We start from the raw sequence: 20895 nt of genomic DNA, 5'->3' as shown, positions 1-20895 counted from the left end.
AAACTGGTGAATATAATAGAATCAGGGGCATAGAAAGGGAGTCAACTGACTATTCTTGGGGAGGAAAGGGGTGTAGGGGGTGCGGGAAGAGACTGGACAAAAATTGTACACCTATGGATGAGGACAGTGGGGGGGTGTAGGGGCAGAGGGTGGGGTGGAAACTGGGTGGAGGGGAGCTATGGGGGAAAAAAGAGGAACAACTGTAATAATCTGAACAATAAAGATTTAATTTTTTAAAAAAGTAAATGTGTTATTACATGAGTTAGTTTGTGTACTAACTCAGTAATTTTTATGTTCAGTGATTTTTACACAATTTAATTAAGTAGAAATCAACACATAGCTATAAACTACAACAGAAAACAGTATGTGTGATATATAATGATATATAACATATGCATAGATACATATATATGTATATAATATATACTCTTATTCCTGTATATATAGGTTGTTCACAAAAATGAATCCATACCTTAACAGTTGATAACTCACTTAATTGTCACTCCTTTTCAGCTTTAACTGATTTGAAATAATGGGTGAAGCCTGATTAAGCTTTGATCTAAGAAAATTTGTCCTAAAGTGCCACTTGATTTTTTTATGGGATACATAAAAGATAAAGTTTATGGTACAAAACCAGCAACAGTTGACAAATTGAGGGCACAAAAATACCAAATTAAATTATTATTGATGTTTGTGATTCCATTGCTTGGTATTGTCAGCAGTGCCTGGACAAGAATGGTCATCAGTTTGAAAATGAACTGTATGCTAATAAACACTGACTTTATAATCATTCAAAGTGTGTATACATTTTGGGGGGACATATATATATTGCATGAAAACCATCACAATTCTATGTAGACAATGTTCAGAAGATAATAATAGAAATTTATTTACTTAACATTAATGATGTCACAGCAAGTAAGGCAGTTAATTTTAAAATATAAAATTTAAGTTGTAAGAGCAATCTTTACCTATACTTTGAGTACTTCCCATGGAAAATCAATTAAAGAACTTTTTCTTGAATGCAAAAATATATGTACATATACAGGACAAAACTTACGGCCAGGCAGGGTTTGTGCAGATATCCAACTTGAAGCATTGCCATAGCCGGCATTGGTGCTGGCAGCCACTTGAAATCTGTACCATCTAAATTTCTTTAAGCCATATACTGTCTCTTCAGTTAGGTCAGCTTCATAGAGGTATTGAATTTTTTGATATTCGATACATTCTTCAGATTCCCATTCTCTGCAATTTTGAGCCCGAAGTTGAGTGGTAATCTTGTAATTTTGGAAGTAACCGAAGATAGTGTCAGGTCTCATCCATGTCAATGTTGCACTAGTTGACTGAACATCAGAAAAAGCAATATTTGTGGGAACACTGGGAACTAAAAATTAAAGAGAAAAATACAAAGTCATTGGAATTACCAAACATTTTGTAAACAGAAGTAAAAGATTGGATTTAAAAATACTACTTATAATGTAACTAGTGACATTGTCTTATTACAATTGCCCTGAGATTAATATTAAGCTGGTGCTACAGAGACCACAGGTTCAAAGAGGTAGAAGACAAAATAATTGTGATTATTTTTATTCCTAGTTTTGCTCCCCAATTCATTTACAATATAAACTTTTGCTTCATATACAAGCACTGGTACAAAAATCTTGCATGCTCATATAGTCCTATGTCCTTCCCTAGGTATGGTCTTAATGTTTAATGTTCAGTTCCTAAGAAAAACATTCTATATTTAAATGTTTGGCCATCTTCTTTGGCCATCTTCTTTATATGTTCTGTGTGATGTCCGTTCCGTCTTTTATTTGTATTTTTGAAGTGGTTGTTTGCGGCAGCAATCTCCAGTGTTTACCTATGCCACCATCTTGGTTTCTTCCGCATATCAGATATTTACATTACGATTCATAACAGTAGCAAAATTACAGTTATGAAGTAGCAATGAAAATAATTTTATGGTTGGGGGTCACCACAACATGAGAAACTATATTGAAGGGTCGCAGCATTAGGAAGGTTGAGAACCACTGGTCTAGACAGACACAAGGGCATCTTATATATAGTAAATGTTGATTATAAAATAATTTAAAATAAAAAAGATTATTAAATAGATTAATATCTAGTTCATTTTTATTTTATCTTGCACATATTTAGAATTAACAAAACCCTTTCTAGAATATCATCCAGCACACTGATATTAATACTCAGACCAAGACATCTGTATATCACCTATAATACATGCTCCTACTTGAACTCACTTATTAGATTTCATATTAACTATTGGTTTGCTATATGCATACCATGTGCCAGGCTTGGAGCCTATGTAGGGATTAAAGATACATAAGGTTTATGTCTTTTTTTTAAAAGAAATAGCCATTTATTGGATAAAAAATATAAGCATGTTATGATTAGAAATATGAAAGAACAATATACTAAGTGGTATGGATACTTCCTTCAAAGATGCCTATATGCAAGGGCTTTTGCTCAGAAGGCTGAGATAGAATGAATGATAACAATGACTTGTATGGAAATGGCATAATTCATAAAAACTATATGCAAACTTAAAAGTAAGATAATTAATAAATAGAAAACTCACTCACTCCTAAACATATCATATGAATTCAACATTTAATACAAATGAGTACCCAATTGTTCCAAGTAATATTGTAGTTGCAGGGAATACAATGAAGAAAACAAACAAAAGTCCCTACCCTTGTGTAATTTACATTAAGGAGGTTTATCTATCTATATATAAAAGGCTAATATGCAAAGTGTCCCCTCGGGAGTTGGATCAGGAGACCGGGAGTTCAATCACTCGCTATGATGCACGCTGACCACCAGGGGGCAGTTCAGAATGAAAGAAGGCCCCGGCCAACAGCTGACAGCTGGCAGCTGGTGAAGGAAGGCCCAAATAGCCCTGATCCCTGGCCAGGCCTAGGGACCCTACCTATGCACAGTTTCATGCACTGGGCCTCTAGTATACAATAAAAGTATAAGTAAGTATCAGATACAGTACTATGGATGATGATTTGTGTTGTGGAGGAAAATAAGGAAGCAAAAAAGGAGAAAGAATTACAGAGATATTGAAATTTTAATTGAGTAGTTAGAGAAGGCCTCACTGATTAGAAAACATGATGTTTCTGATAAAAGTGAGGAAAGTAAAAGTGAAAATTTTGGGGAAGATCATCCCAGCAGAAGAAAATGCATTATTAAGGACCCTAAGTTGGAACCATGCTTGGTATATTTGAAAAATAACATAGAGGCTGGTGTGTCTACTAGGAGTTAAGGTCTAAGAAAAAATACTGAAAGACAGATTATGTACTGGTACAATGTTGTAAGTTACAATTACTTTAATCTGAATAGAGAAGTAATAGGCTCTAATATATGTTTTCATGGAATCACTCAAGCTACTGTGTTGTGAATAGACTAAGGGATACAAGGGTGAAAAGAGAGAGAATAATTAGGAGGCTATTGTAAAGTCAACATAGGAGATCATGATGGCCTAGACCAGTAATGTAGTGGCAAAAATGACAGGAAGTATTGAGATTCTAAATCTAATTTAAAGGAACACTAATAGGATTTGCTGATGTATGGCATGTGGTTTGTAAGAGAAAGAGAGGAGTAGAGGGAAATGCTAAGGTCTTTGGACTGAGCAAAAGAAAGATGAAATCGCCGTTAACCAAGAGGGGGATGACTATGTAAGGAGTAAACTTTGGGAAGAAAGATTGAGAATTGATTTTTAGTATGTTTACTGTGAAAGGCCTATTAGATATCCAGAAGGAGATGTGAAATAGTATATAGTTGCATGAGTCTGGAGTTCTGAAGAGAGGTCTAGACTTGAGTTGAAATTTTAGATTTCCTCTTAAATTTTTACTGGATTATCTAGACAGATTGCTGTATATTTGCCTAAATCTGGAAGAGAAGAGAAAGTCTAATGCAATGAAAACAAGTAGGAGATTACTTATAGCCATTGTATTAAATTGACCAAATTTAATTACTCTGTTTTCAAATATTAAATATTTATCATCAAATATTACTGCATTTAAGCAAACATTAATCTTTAAAGGATCATTGCAAACAGAACAGTGATGTACTACTTATAACACCCTCCCTCTTATATCTTTAGTTATGTGGGAAACTATTAGAGAAAAATTATTTTTTAAGAAAAAATTATCTTTATAGAATAAATTTTGAATTGGCTAAAAAGTAGAATTCCCATAATTCAGTCAAATTCCTCAATCACTATGTTTGAACTCAACTACTTGAAGAAAAGACATATTTTCAAGATATTTTAACACAAAGCAGAGAAACTTGACTGGCTTGGGGATTCTGGATAAGTTTTAAGAGAAAAGATAGCATGTGATATGGGATTTCATTGATTGTAAAAGGCAGAGATTCTAAGGCAGGGGTGGGCAAACTTTTTGACTCGAGGGCCACAATGGGTTCTTAAACTGGACCGGAGGGCCGGAACAAAAGCATGGATGGAGTGTTTGTGTGAACTAATATAAATTCAAAGTAAACATCATTACATAAAAGGGTACGGTCTTTTTTTTTTTAGTTTTATTCATTTCAAACGGCCAAATCCGGCCCGCAGGCCGTAGTTTGCCTACGGCTGTACCTAATCTAAGGAGTAATGCAATCTAAGCTAACTGCGACCATAGTTTACAATTCATATTGGCAATTATAAATAGAAAGACTGCACAATGACCTGGGGACATAATGTTTCTGTGGGACTTGCAGATAGCTTGTCAGGCAATGGGAAACCATCAAGTTGTCAGAATAAGATGTTAAGAAGTCCATTTTATCAAGTCCTGTTGGGCAATTGCACAAATGGAAAAGGAACAAATTCATAGACCATTTGATTTGTTCAGAAAGAAGAAACAATATGGTAGCAACATGGAGAAAGTAAAGTTTTAGGTCTATTTTGGTGGTTGAATCCATAGAACAGGCAAATGAATTAGAAGATCAGAGAATCAGAATTTGAAAGAAGTTTAGAGATGATCTTGGTCAACTTGTCTTTTTATGTCTCACCCTTATGTAGGTAGATGTCCCCTAAGATTATTGGCCACTATACACATAGCTTCTTCCAGTGTTTCTACCAAACACTGATATAGGTGCTGATGTGATGAAATCTTGCTGTTGTAATTAAGAATTCAAATAAGTTTACTTTAAAATAGGGAGAGATTATCCAGTGGGCCTGATTTTATAACATGAGTCCTATAAAAGCACAGAGTTTTCTTTGGCTAGTTATGAAAGAGAAAGTAAGATATATTAAGCAAAAGATATATTAAATGCACAAAAATTTCTCCACTGCTGGCTTTGTAGAAGGAGGGGACCACTTAATAAAGAGTTGAGGCCATCTCTAGTCACTGAGAGCAGCCTTTGGCTAAGAGCCAGCCAGGAAATAGTGATCTCAGTCTGACAACTTTAAGGAACTGAATTCTGCCACAACCACATGAGCTTAAAAGAGGGCCTGAGCTCTACCTGAGAGTACAGCTGACTGACAACTTGGTTTCAGCTGTGAGACCCTGAGTAGAGAATGCTGGCACAGCATGCCCAGATACCTGACTTAACGGAACTGTGTGTGAATAAATCCATGTCGTTTTAAATTACCAATTTTGTGATAATTTGTGACATACAATAGAAAACCAATTCAATTTCCCTCCACAAAATGACCAGTCTCTACTTATCTAGCCTTTGCTTAAATATAGAGAGCCAAGGAAAACTCAAAATCTTGAAGGGTTTTATTTTAAAATTTATTTCCAGATAGTTCTATTAATTTGTTCACCCTTCATTATTTTGAACTGATATCTATTTTCCTATAATCCTAGATCTACCCTGAAAACCCACCTCAAATAGGCCTAATCCTATTTTCATCTCCTCATCACTCCATTTATACCAAAGACCTAAAAAGGTTTTGTTTCCACATTAATTTCTATAAAAAATATTGAGCAACTATATGTACACACACACACACACACACACACACACAAATGTATAAACACACACAAATGCCCATCTACCTATTAGATTTTGTCCCTGAAGATCTAGATTAATGCTTGGAACAAAGAAGGCATTTAATAAATATTTTTTAATGTATGAACAAATGAATAAGAGGGTATAACAGGGACTTGATTTAGACAGATGGTCAAAAAAGAATTTTCTGATGAATTATTATTTGACCAGAGACCTAATAGATCAGATGTAGCTTCCCAGGTGAAAAACAGCAGGGTGTGTTTAGACTGAGGAAGAAGAGAGTGTGGCACTTTGGAAACATTTTAAAAAGGCTGTTGGTCCACAAGGATATGGGTAGGAAGATAGAAAGTTTGGAGAACTAGGCCAAAAATCAGAAAATGTTGAGCCTTCTAGACTAGATTCAAGAGTTTTAGTTTTATCCTAAGTGCAGTGGGATAATTGAGAAGTTTTAGACGGACTCTTCATTTGCATTAAAACCAGAGACTCTGCTCTTTCCCCATGAGAGCCAGGGAGTATGGTAGACACCACCAAGCACCCATTCTATGTTTCAATTTCCATTGCCTAGCATTTACTAGGCAAATAACAGTGGTAAGGAAGAGGGGTGCATTAGCTATCCAATAAACTAAAGAAGTAAGAGGGCTACCCTTTCCCCATTTCAACAGGAGGGAGGACTAGATGCCCATGGTTCTATGAGGAGCTCACCATTAAATGTTCAGATGTTTTTAAAAAAGGACTTTATACTTTCTTGCACAGTAAAAATATTTTCAGCAGGTTAATATTGATCCATAGACTCTAGCATTTTCCAAAAAAGTGTTATAAAGAAGTCAAGGTCTAAATAGGATAGTATTTTAACTTGACAAAGAAACAAGGTCTATGCAAGAACTGTTTTTTAATCTGGCTACGAAAGAGTAACAACTGCAGTTACCTTCCATGTGACTGGTACAGCGATGGACCTTGAACTGAGCCCCAGTGTCTGACACATTGGCACTCAGTAAGTGCTGACTGTGTGATTAAAGCATGCTTCACTGAAATAGCCCTTTGGTTTCGTGTAGTAAGAAATTTTGTCCACATTTTCCAATCAAATGTATTTAAAAGAATGATAAGAAATGAAATCTAATCTGAGGCCAAATATATAGTCTAACTCGCGCACAATTCTTTGTAACAAGGCTACCTTAGAGGCACTCGTAAGTGACCAGCAGTAACCCTCATTTATATCCAGTATCTTCTCTTTTGATGAACAGTGTATTGAACTAGACTATTTCAAAGCGACTGCCCTATTGAATTACAGATACAAAAAGGATTACACTCATTTTAGCATGGAGAATCAGATTTCCATTCTTTAAGAATGACTAAAAATCTCAAACTTTTTCTATCCACAGATGGTACTAATTTGAACACATCATTCCATGCTTCCTGGAGTAATCACGCAGCTTGCTTAGATTTTCTAAACATGACTGAACTGTGATGAAGCGATCAACATTCACTGCCAAGGTATTCCGTAAATTATATTTTTATTCATAAATTATTCTTATCGGTGAAATTCTTTCATCATAATTGAAATAAAAGTCTATAGATCTATATAAATACAATTTGTTACAGGTTTAAATGCATGTCAGTTTTAGTGACTACTTAATAGATTCAACTTAGAGTATGAAAATGTGTGTAAAAAGTAATTATTCTCTAAACTTCTAAATATCAACTATTAGAAGTTGTCAACCTTTAGATAGAATTTTGATGGTAGCTTTATTGACTTCTTGCTGAACTGGCTAAGTATACTAACATGGAAGACCAAGTTTCCTTAATTCTTTATTTATGACTTTATATTTTTATCTTCCTGAACAGATGTACTCTCTTTTAAGTAAAACAGGTGTCTGGACATTTATATTTGTAAAACTTATAAAAAAGTATCAATATAATCTTTCTTATCTTATTAAGAATATTTTTGTCTCTAATAATTTTAAATAATTTACAACTCTTTTAGAAACACAAGGAACAAGTACATAATTTGAGCATACACAAATAAAAGCACAGTTTACTAACACTAACATAGTATGGATAAATGTAAAAATATAAATTTCTACAAGGTTGAGTGCAAAGAAAATTTCAGCATACTACATATAAATTTTGCATTAACTTAAATTTTATTATCAGCATTTATTGGACATTCATATTGAGTGGTCTGGGCAAGTTGTCTTAGTGTATCAGATCCTTTTTATACATATGTTAAAAGTAATTTAGCTAATAGAAACCAGTACAAGTAGGTGATGCCAAGAGGAAAGGCTCAATCAAAGGAGAAAATATAGTAGCTATAATTTGAAAGAACAATTGAAGATTAGTAGAGATGTGAGAGAAAAGATGTTTACATAGATTGAATATGACAAGAGATATATAAGGGGAAACAAAATGTTTGTCATAGACTGGAGAAAAGAAAGTCTAAGGAAGTAAAAACAAGGAGGGGCCATCAAGTATGGTATTATTGAAAGGCACTGAAAGTTTGAAAAATTAGTTTAGATAACTATTTAGTTGGTAAAGTACAAACTTAAAGGAAAGACTGACCCTCCATATAGCTATTTATAAGAAAAAAAGAGGAAATAGGAGTACAACAAATGGAATGAACCCAAGAATTTAGTCAATAGGTAAAAGAGATATGCCATATACATTCTAGAGTGTTCCAGCAAATAATATTTAAAAACCAACATTATAGATTTCTGTGGCAATAAAGAAGTTAAATAGTCAAGAAAAATGCAACATTTTCTGGTACTGAGATCAAATATATATTTCTCCTCCCCAAATCACGTAAATAGGGTATCTTGTAATTTACTGAACAATGCCTTCAACAACATCTTTACATGGTAAATAATATTTAACTTAGCTCTTTCTTATAACATCTCTTAGTGTAGGTTGGCATAATAATTATCAGATAATTTTTGTTAAACTATTTCTTCAGAAGTTCTATTTAATTCAGGTACACTTCTCTCAGGTACTCTGGCTTAGTCCAGAGATAGATTTTGGAGTAGCTGGGATAGTATTTACCAAAATATGCTACATAAACATGATTTTAGGTGATACTACAAAGCTGAGAATATGGATTGGCACACTTATTAGTATGACAAATTAAACCATATTAACATATTCAATTTGCATTAAAGGCAATTGAGAAAGTGTCTATTATAAGGAGGACTGTGGTTTCCTAGAAAAGAAGTTAACAGGCCTGTCCCAATATATGTATACACAGACAATTAGGGACCCAAAATTCTATGAACAAAAGCTATAATAATATTGGTTTTTTAAAAGATTTTTTTTATTGATTTTTAGAGAAAGAGGACGGCAATTAAAAGATTTTTTTTTTATTGATTTTTAGAGAAAGAGGACGGCAGGGGAGAGAGAAACATCAATGTGATAGCGAAACATTGATCAGCTGCTTCCTGCATGCCGCTTACCTGGGATTGAGCCCACAATCTGGGCATGCGCCCTGACTGGGACCCGAACTGGCAACTCTTTGGTGCACAGGATGATGCCCCACCAAGCTACATTGACCAAGGCAATACTATTAATTTTAAACTAAGTATTAGTGAACACAGAACTTATTTATACAGTATCTCAGTAAAATTTCTGGTGGGAAAATCTTTTATTGAGAATACTACAAGGAAAATGGGTTATACATATCCTATTTGGAGGTAAAATGAGTTGATGAGTTGATTTGTTTTACAGAGTAATTAGTTTGACAACGGTATATAGCAAATTATCTCATGAGACTATAAAAAATGACAACTTTGATTTAAAATAGTTCATATGAAGCCGTTCTTAGGGGAGCAATTACATAGTAGAGTTCATTTTCTATTAAGACCATTGCATTAACATCTGGAGACTAAATTGAGCCATTAATATTGATGATGAAAAGAGAAAGACATACTGGTTTGTAGGGTTTCACTTGAGGATAGAAATGAGTAAGTAAAATGTACTTCATATCTTGTTAGCATGGATAAATAGAGATGTCTTAGGAGGAGAAGCTTAAGTTAACATAAGAGGTCAGGAAAAAATAATTTAAGATATATATGTATATATAAGCTTTGAAATCATGAGAGTGAAAGAACATTTAAAAGGAGGATTTATAGTATCAGAACATCAGATGATGAACTCAGTAGTTAATATTGAAGTAAAATAGGAAAAGAAGATAATAAAAAATGCAAGTATGCCAATAATATCTGGCACACATTGATATTTAAGAAATATTTGTTTAAAAAATAAATAAGTGAAAAATTAATAAATAAATACATAGATGCAATGATTTCATGCAAAAATTCAAGAAGAAAGGGTCACCAATGCTGACTGCAATCAAATCCTACTTGAAATCATTCCTCTTTTTAAGGACTGTGGCTGTACAAACAAAATAACTAACTAAAAACCTTAATAAGTTAAAATACTCAAAAGGTCCTGGACCTAATGTTTGGGAAATGTTCTATAAGAAAGAAAAAAGAATTTGGATTTCTCAGGGATTCAGAATGAGAGAGAGGGAGGAAAAAAGAAGATGTAATTTAATGATATTTCAGAATAAAAGCCACACTCTCCAAAAAGAAGATAACAAAATCCAGAGTTTTTGAAAAGCATCACCAATAATATTCAATATGAGTTTAAAATTTACTAGGCATATAGAAACATTACTAGTAACAGAGAAATGTGACTTATAGGCAAGAAGAAAAAGTGTTCAATAGGAAAAGATTACAGGATAAGGAATTAGAATAAAATGAATTTTAAAAAGCTATTATAAATACTTTATTTGACAATGGAAAACAGTTATAATTGAAAAGGAAATGGGCAATTTCAGCACAGAAAATGAAAATAATGAAACAGAACTAGATGAAAATTCTAGAATTTAAAAGTACAATATCCTAAATGAAATATTCATTGAGTTTAACATCAGATTTTAAAATGGTAAAATACAGAGTCAATCAACTTGATAATCCTATCTAATAAAAAGGTAATATGCAAATTGACCATCACCCCAACACACAAGATAGAGTGGCTTTGTGTGCTAGGTGTCCTATAGGGCCCAGGGGCTCATCCTCCCCAATTCCCTGAGGTGGACATTCTTGGTGCACTCCTTTGTGGGCTTTGTGCACAGTCTTGTTGTAGTTAAGCCTTGATTGTAGTTGGTATCACTGGGAGAAATTGACCTCCAGGCCAATTGGCTGTGAGAATCAGCTGTGTCTGCAGTGGGAAAACTGTGCTGGAGACACCCTTATGGGGCAAGACTTGCTTCAGTGGGGCTTTGGTGCTCACTGAGTCTGCCCCCTGAATGTGTCCCTTATGGATCTGAGGAGTTGTAATCTGGATGGTCCCACTCTGACCACTGGGTACACTGGCTCTTGGATCTCTAAGGAGGTGCTAATTTAGCCTCTGCCTGAGGCTACCCAGCAGGAACTACGGAGAGATCTGCAGGTTCCTCTTCTTTGTTTGGGATTTGGAGGTGCCCAGATGAGGCCCAGCTGTGAAGCAATGCAAGCTGCTGTGGGGCCTTGGGCCTTCTTTTGCCTTTCATATGCAAAAGCCTCTGGGCACAGCTTGGGTAGGGTGGGGTCTCAGGGAATCAACAGGGCGGAGCAAGCAGCTATGGCTTCTCCTCAGCCTTCCCCTAAGAGGCCCCGGGTCTCAGTGTTCCTCAGTATTCCCTGCAAGCACCTCTGAGAGAAAGCCACCCTTGAGTTCTGATCGATGCCTGACAGTCCAGTTTCTCCCCGTATGAGTCTGGGTCCCCAGAGACTCGCCCGGAACTGGAGTTCAGAGCAGTTGAGAGCTTGAGACTCCCTCCCAATTAAAAAGACAACCATGTCCTCAGTTGCCAGCCCTTTCCACGTGCGCCTCCATACCTCTGCACTTTACTTCCGCACCTCCTCTGAGTCTCAGTGTGCTTTTCTCTTTCCTTCTAGTTGTAGAATTTCCACTCAGCCAGCCTTCCTGTGGTTCTGGATGATGTCCGTTTTGTCTTTTAGTTGTATTTTTGAAGTGGTTGTGCGAGGCAGCAATTTCTGGTGTTTACCTATGCTGCCATCTTGGTTTCTCCTCTCATTGGTTTTATTATTTTTATTTTTATATATTTATAACTGACAGTAAAACATATTTAATATAGTGGCAAAATATTTTGAAGATCATGGAACAATCATAATATCCCCCATTGACTATGAAGATTGCTTTGCATAAATTCAGTTGTACAGTTTATGGTACCACACTAGCATGTAAAAATGGAATAGGTCAAAATATGGTCAATAAGCATGTTAAAGAATTAATATCATCAATCATCACTGAAATGAAAATTAAACTTACAATAAGATTGAAATTCTTTACACTAATTAGAATGTCTAAAATGAAAAATAACACAAAATTCTGCTGATAACTAAGAAGTCATTAGGACTCTCACACATTGCTGTTGGGTATGTATTCAAAAGAATACACTTTAGAAACCTGTCAGTTTCCTGAACAGTTAAACATGCATCTAGACCAGGGGTGGGCAAACTTTTTGACTCGAGGGCCACAATGGGTTCTTAAACTGGACCGGAGGGCCGGAACAAAAGCATGGATGGAGTGTTTGTGTGAACTAATATAAATTCAAAGTAAACATCATTACATAAAAGGGTACGGTCTTTTTTTTTTTTTTTAGTTTTATTCATTTCAAACGGGCCGTACTTTGCCCACGGCTGATCTAGACTATATCCCAGCAATTCCACACAAAAAAAGAGTTATACAAAATATCTATAGCAGTTTCTCTCATAATACATATTTTGAAACAATCAAAAGAAAACAGACATACAAATAATGGGGTATTCATATGATGGGAAATGACAACAATAAAAGAATGAATTACCCAAACCCTCAACAACATGACTTTCTCAATTATGTTTAAAGAAATAGAGCATACATAAAAGAGCTACCAGAAAACAAAAGATAAAATAGCTATAGGAAATCCTCATCCATCAATAATTACCCTAAATGTAAATGGACTGAATTCACCAATAAAGGCAGAGTAGCAGATTAGATAAGAAAAGCAAAACACAGTGGGGGTGAGGGGGCAAGTGGGGGACAACAACACATATGTAATACCTTAATCAATAAAGAAAAAAAAGAAAACAACCATGTGCTGCCTTCAGGAGACACATATAAGCTGCAAAGACAAAGGTAGTTTCAAAGTAAAAGGGTAGAAAATGATTCTCCAAGCAAATAATATCCATAGAAAAGCATGTGTAGCCACATTTATATCTGAAAAAATATATTTCAAGATAAAAAGGTAAGAAAAGACAAAATGGAAATTTTATAATGATAAAGGGGATAATACATCAAAAAGACATCATTATTTTTTTATTGTATTTTTTATTGATTTTAGAGAGGGAGAGAGAAACACTGATGTGAGAGCAACATTCATCAGCTGCCTCCTGCAAGGCCCCTATCAGGGATCAAACCTACAATCTGAGCATGTGCCCTAACTGAGAATTGAACCAGCCACCTTATGGTGCATGGGATGATGCTCAATCAATTAAGCCACACTTCTTAACATATATGTACCAAATCAGGGAATACTAAAATATATAAAGCAACTAATAACAAAACTAAAGGGAGAAACAGACAAAAACACCATCATATTTGGGGACCGTAAAACTTCATTGACAGCTACAGATAGATCATGCAATTGGAAATTCAACCAAGAGATATAGGCCTTAAAAGACACATTCAACTAAATGGACATAGTTGACATTTATAGAGCCTTTCATTCCAGAACATCAGATTATACATTCTTCTCCAGGGCACCTGGAACATTCTCAAGTATAGACCATATGTTGAGTCACAAAACTAACCTCAACAAAATCAAAAATGTTGAAATTATACCAAGCATATTCTCTGACCATAATGCTTTGAAATTAGAAACCAACTGCAAAAAGGAAGCAAAGAAACCCACAATTATGTGGAGATTAAACAACATACTACTAAAAAAAAAAAAATGACTGGGTCAAAGAAAAAATGAAAGGTGAGATCAAAAGATGTAGAGACGAATGAGAATGACAATACAATATATCAAAACTTCTGGGATGCAGCAAAAGGACTAATAAGAGGGCTGTTTATATCATTATAGACCTCTCTAAAGAAATAAGAGCAGCCCCAAGTAAACAACCTAACATTAGACCTTAAAGAACTAGAAAAAGAAGAACAAAAGCAACCCAAAGGCAACAGAAGGAAATAGTAATAATTAGAGCAGAATTGAATGAAATATAGAACAAAAAGATTACCTAACTCTGATACCAAAACTTGGCAAAAAACTACAGACCAATGTCTCTAATGAATATGGATGGAAAAATACAAAACAAAATACTAGCAAACTGAATACAATAATACATTGAAAAAATAATACAGCACGATAAAGTAGGGTTGATACCAGAGGCACAAGGATGATTCAACATATGCAAATGGAGCAATGTAATACACCCCATTGACAAAACAAAGGATAAAAATCATATAATCTTACCAATAGATGCAGAAAAAGCATTTGATAAGATACTATATCCATTTATGATGAAAACACTCAATAAAATAGGTATGGAAGGAAACTGCCTCAACATAATAAAGGCCATATGAGAAATCCCAGCCAATATCATACTCAATGGTGAAAAACTGAAAGCTTTTCCTTTAAAGTCAAGAACAAGACAACCATTCCCACTCTTAATTAACATAGATCTGGAATTCCTAGCCAAAGCAATCAGGCAAGAGAAAGAAATAGAAGGCATCCAAATTGGGAAAGAAGAAGTAAAAGTGTCACTTTTTTGCAGATGACATGATTATGTATATAGAAAACCCTGAAGATTGCACCAAAATACTAAATGAAATAATAAACAAATACAGTAAAGTTGCAGGATACAATATCAATGCACAAAAAAATCCACTGCTTTCCTATATACTAACAATGAAACTTCAGAAATAGAAATGAAAAAATCAACTCCTTTTAAATTGCAACCAAAAGAATTTAATACCTAGGAAAAAACTTAACAAAGGATGTGAAGGACCTACATACTGAAAACTACAAAGCATTATTAAGAAGGACTTAAATATAAGATGGGAAACCATAAAAATTCTACAAGACTCCATAGGCAGCAAAATAACAGACATATGTCGTAGCAATATCTTTACCAATACAGCTCTTAGGACAATAAAAACTAAGGAGAAAATAAATAAATGGGACTACATAAAAATAAAAAGCTTCTTCACAGAAATCATCAACAAAACAAGAAAGCCCAATGCATGGGAGAACATATTTGCCAATGTTATCTCTGATAAGCATTTAATCTCCAAAATTTACAGGTAACTCATACAACTTAACAAAAGGAAGATAAACAATCCAATAAAAAAATGGGCAAAGGACCTAAATAGATACTTTTTGAAAGAGGACATACAAAAGGCCAAAAGACATATGAAAACATGCTCAAAGTCACTAATCATCTGAGAGATGAAAATCAAAACGACAATGAGGTACCATCTCACACCTGTCAGAATGGCTATCATCAACAAAACAAAGGATAAGTGCTGGAGAGGATGTGGAGAAAAAGGAACCCTTATGCACTGCTGGTGGGAATGCAGACTGGTGCAGTCATTGCAGAAAACAGTATGGCGTTTCCTCAAAAATTTAAAAATGGAACTCCCATATGACCTAGTGATCCCACTTCTAGGAATATATCCCAAGAAAACAGAAACACCAATCAGAAAGGATATATGCACCCACTATATTCATAGCAGCATAATTTACAATAGCTAAATTTGGAAACAGCCTAAATGCCCATCAGCAGATGAGTGGATTAGAAAACTATGGTACATCTACACAATGGAATACTACGCTGCTATAAAAAAGAAGGAATTCTTACCATTTATAGCAGCATGGATGGAATTGGAGAGCATTATGCTAAGTGAAATAAGCCAGGCAGTGAAAGAAAAATACCACATGATCTCACTCATATATGGATAATAAAGACCATTATAACCTGGTGAACAAAAAGACAGATTCAGAGGCAGAGAAGCATCAAACATACTGTCAAATTACAGCGGGAAGGCAGGGGAGGGTTGGGGGGTGGGGTAAGAGATCAACCAAAGGACGTGTATGCATCCATATAAGCATAACCAATGGACACAGACACTAGGGGGGTGAGGGCATGTACCGGGGGGAGGAGGAGGGAAGCCAGGTTGAGGTTACTAGGGGGAAAAGGAGACATATGTTCTACTAATTGTAATACTTTGAACAATTAAAAAAATGCCAGGATCCAGCAAAAAAATAAAAATAAAAAATAAAAGAAAGAGACTGAAAAAGACACAATGAAGTTAAAAGGTATTTCTAAGCCAGTCAGTGAAAGATAAATACCACATGATCTCACTCATTTATGGATAATAAAGAACATTACAAACTGTTGAACAAAAATAGACAGAGGCAAAGAAGCATCGAACAGACTGTCAAACTGCAGCAGGAAGGTAGGGCAGGGTTGGAGGTGGTAAGAGATCAACCAAAGGACTTGTATGCATGAATATAAGCACAACTAACAGATGCAAGACACTGGGGGCGAGGGGATGAGGGCAAGTGCTAGGGGGTAGGGGAGGTTGGGGCGGTGGTCAGTGGGGAAACAAAAGAGACATATGTACTACTATTTGTAATACCTTAAACAATAAAATTTAAAAAATTCAAATCGAAAAAAAAAATTTCTTATTCATGGGTAGGAAGAATCAACATATTTAAATTGACCATATTACCCAAAGCAATATACAGATTTCATGCAATCCTCATCAAAATCCCAATGTCATTTTTAAAAAGAAATAGAACAAAAATCATCAGAATTATATGGAATCACAAAAGACCCCCAAAAGCCAAAGCAATCCTGAGAAAAAAAGAATGAAGCTGGATGTATAAAACTCCCTGACTTAAAATTATAATACAATGTGACAATAATCAATAGAACATGGTATTAGCAGAAAAATAACTACACGGAACAATGGATCAGAATTGAGAGCCCAGAAATAAAACCACAGAAGACAAAAACATGCAATTAGGAAAAAAGAGAGAGAGGAAAAAAAGCCTCAAATAAATGGTGCTGGGAGAATTGGAAAGCCACACACAAAAGAATGAAACTATATTTTTGTCCCTTATACAAAAATTAATTCAAAATGGACCTAAGACCTAAATTGTAAGATCTGAAACAATAAATTACATGGAAGGAAACATAGGTAATAAACTTATGGACCTTGGTCATAGAGAACATTGTATGAATTTGAGCCCAAAGGCAAGGGAAGCAAAGGCAAAAATGAATGAATGGGACTTTATCACACTAAAAAGTTTCAGCACAGCATAAGAAACCACCAACAAAACAAAAAGGCAACCAACCAAAGGGGAGGTGATATTTGCAAACAGTTCCAACAAGCAGTTAATATCCAAAATATATAAAGAACTCATACAACTCAACAACAGACAAACAATCCAATTAATAAATGGGCAAAATACCTGAACAGATGCCTCTCCCAAGAAGACACAGCCATCAGATATATGAAATATGTTCCAATTCACTAGCTATTAGGGAAATATAAATCAAAACTACAATGAGATACCACTTTACACCTGTTAGAATGGCTGTTATTAACAAGACATGTAATAAAAAGTGTTAGGTTGTGAAGAGAAAGGAACCCTCTTTCACTGCTGGTAGGAATATAAACTGGTACAACCGCTATGGAAAACAGTATGGCTTTCCTAAAAAAACTAAGAATTGAGTTTTCATATTACCTACCTCTATCCCTCTTCTGGGTATCTACCTGAAATATTTGAAAACATTTATTTGCAAAAACTTATGCACTCTTATGTTCGTTGCAGCATTATTACAGTGGCCAAGACATGGAGACAACCAAATTGTCCTTCAATAGAGGATTGGATAAAAAAATGTGGTACATATATTCTATAAAATACTACTCAGACATAAGAAAAGATGAAATATTGCCATCTGTGATAACATGGATGGACCTTGAGAATATTATGCTAAGCTAAATAAGTCATTCAGAAAAAGCTAAGAACCATATGATTTCACTCATATGTGGGATATAAAACTGAAACTAGAGGGAAGGGGGTGTGGAGGTAGTAAAAAATAAAGGGGTCAAATATACAGTGACAGAAGATTATTTGACTTAGGTGGTGGGCACACATGCAATATATAGATCATGTATCATAGAAATGTACACTTGAAAACTATATGGCCCTGTTAACCAATGTCACCCCAATAAATGTAATAAAATAAAACATTTAAAAAAAAGAAAGAAAAGAACTCATATAGTCAAGAACAATTGATACTAATCTATGTTGATTAAAATTAAGACAGTGGTTGCCAAGGGAAGTTTCTGTGGGAGACAGAAATGTTCTACATGTTGTTGAGTGGTGGTAACTTAGGTTTATGCATTATAAAAATTCACTGAATCATACACTAAGTTCTGTTCATTTCACTATACAAAAAATAATTTCCCATAATTAAAAAACATAAAAAGAAATCAGAAAAACATAAAAAAGAAAAAAGTTTTCCCATAAAAATATACTTATATATAAATTTAAAATACTAGACAATAATACTTTCTAGCTTATAGAAAAAATAATAATGATACAACAATGTACCTCTCATATATCCATATCAGAAATGAAGCCTTACAGCATGTCAACTACTTTCAACTATCTTTGGATAATTAATCTGCAGGTGGAGTTCCTGCTAGTACTTCTGAGAATAGCATTCTATCCAGATTTTAGGGAGTATGTCTTACATAATTAGCCATTTCTCTTTAACAATAACTTAAATGAAAAATTTCAAGCCTATCATTTAAAAATGTCAGACCTCTCATACATAACAAATAGTAATAAAATTTTGTATATAAAAAATTACAAACAATGTTTTTTTAAAATCCTATTTAAAGTAGACTCATTTAATTAGTAACATACTTTTGGGCAACTGATTTTTAATATATCATTTAATTGATATAATTTTCATTGCTATGTTCTATCTAGGATAATATTATCTTTCTAACATTGCAATTTGTTTTAAAGTAATAATTATTCATAATAAGGTATCCAAGCACAGCATAAGTGATTGTTTTCAAGTTTGCAGTAAATAACTAGGTCATGAAAACTCAAGTTACAATGATGATATTTATACATAAAGAAATGTTACTTTTTATTTGAATTTTGGAAGTTTTTAATAACATGGTGGCTGCTATTTATGCATGTTTTATATTTATAAGATAGGTTTCTCCACCAAAGTTGTTTTTATAGACCATGAAACATAATATTTAAAATTCACTGTTTTGAGGTTAACAATAATGTGCACTCCCTTATATTCAAAGCCTTTTTTTACATTCATACTGCATTGATTTTTAAACTGAATTGAATTATTAATACAATTTTTCTATCATTAAAATTCATTTATTCTACATTTGAGAGTTTTTATACCATTAATAAACATTTTCCGCTGAAGTTTATAATCTCATAGGAACAATAATCACATTCTTGAAGCATGCAAGTAATATTATTACCAGAAAGAGAGAAAGAAAGAAGGAAAGAGAGAAAGAAAGAAAGAAAGAAAGAAAGAAAGAAAGAAAGAAAGGAAGGAAGGAAGGAAGGAAGGAAGGAAGGAAGGGGGTTTTGCATGCACATGCACATGCTTAGTTTACTTTAAAAGGAAAGTAAAAGAGAATAAGAAAAAATGGGGTGAAATGGGGGAGGAGGTTGATATGTAAAGGCTGTTATGAAAAGTATCAGCTACAGCTGCATACGACAGGAATGGAAAATAGTGTAACAAGATATGCCCCAGTTCCTAAATAAGTTAATAAAAATGCTGCTGGAAGAACAGCTGGCTTTAGCTGGAGCTGGGATGAAGAAAAGAGTCGGTGCCTAGAGTCCCCTTAATGAAAGGTATTAGAGCATCAATGGGGTCAAGAAGAATTATGCAGAGTAACTCAAATTCATTTTTCTTACAAAAGGAATTACATTTAAAAGGATTTTAAATTTATAATTTAGAATTTGATACCTAAGACAATTTCATAATAGCAGACATTACACCTTTGGGACTGATCCAGGCTAAAAAATGTGAGATGTGTCCAGGACCTTTAAAGTTTTCCCAGGATATATTTTGTTTCAGTATTTTACAGATCTTATCATGTTAACTAATAGTGTTTTTAATAATATAGGTTAAGCACATATTTGATAATAGAAATATAGTTTTGTTGAATTTTAAATAATATTTGGGTAAAAGCATGTATATGCTTACATCATAATTATAATCTAAGCATATACATTCATGAGGAAATTTGTATAATGGACTCATATTCCCCCCACTCCATAACGACTCTACTTAGATATTATAAAATAATGGAATAAAACTACTCTAATTATAATAAACTCAAATTACTTGTTACATTTCTAAGGTAAGGGAGGCATTGTAATATAGTAGAAAGAGTTCTCTATTAGTAAAAGCTGTGCTAATAACTAGTTATAATACACTTAGCAGACATTTAACCTCTTTGCTTCATTTCCCATGTATGTAAAATGAATGACTGAATGATATTATCATGAGATCTAATGAAGATCTAAAATTATATAATTCTAAATTTTTAAAGCACAAGAAATAAATGTTTCATAATATTCTTCCCATTAGTACCTCAGTTATGTATTAAATAACTTGATCTTGAATATATGGATAAAAAAGGGTTCTATACATAGATAATAAATATATTCCCATGAATGGACTTCTGCTTTGAAGAAGATGGAGTTCATTATATTCCACAAATGAGTGAGATCATGTGATGTTTATCTTTCTCTGACTTGCTTAGTTCACTTAGCATAATGCTCTCCAGTTCCATCCATGCTGCTGCAAATGG

General features: G+C 34.1%; 1 protein-coding gene across 2 annotated transcripts in view; it reads right to left on the bottom strand.

Moving 5' to 3' along the window:
* Nucleotides 1-20895, bottom strand: part of PTPRQ (protein tyrosine phosphatase, receptor type, Q) — a 219873-nt gene that overhangs the window by 99686 nt on the left and 99292 nt on the right. For both annotated transcript variants that reach the window (XM_014531678.1, XM_005884154.2), the window contains exon 26: nucleotides 1061-1384. In XM_014531678.1, the coding sequence (XP_014387164.1) occupies nucleotides 1061-1384 (324 nt within the window). The remainder of the gene's footprint in view (nucleotides 1-1060; nucleotides 1385-20895) is intronic.

The sequence above is a fragment of the Myotis brandtii genome, unplaced genomic scaffold (genome assembly GCF_000412655.1).
Source record: "Myotis brandtii unplaced genomic scaffold, ASM41265v1 scaffold82, whole genome shotgun sequence".
Classification (NCBI taxonomy): Eukaryota; Metazoa; Chordata; class Mammalia; order Chiroptera; family Vespertilionidae; genus Myotis; species Myotis brandtii.
The sequence above is the reverse complement of the archived record's forward strand: the minus strand, read 5'-3'. Positions and strand labels throughout refer to the sequence as shown.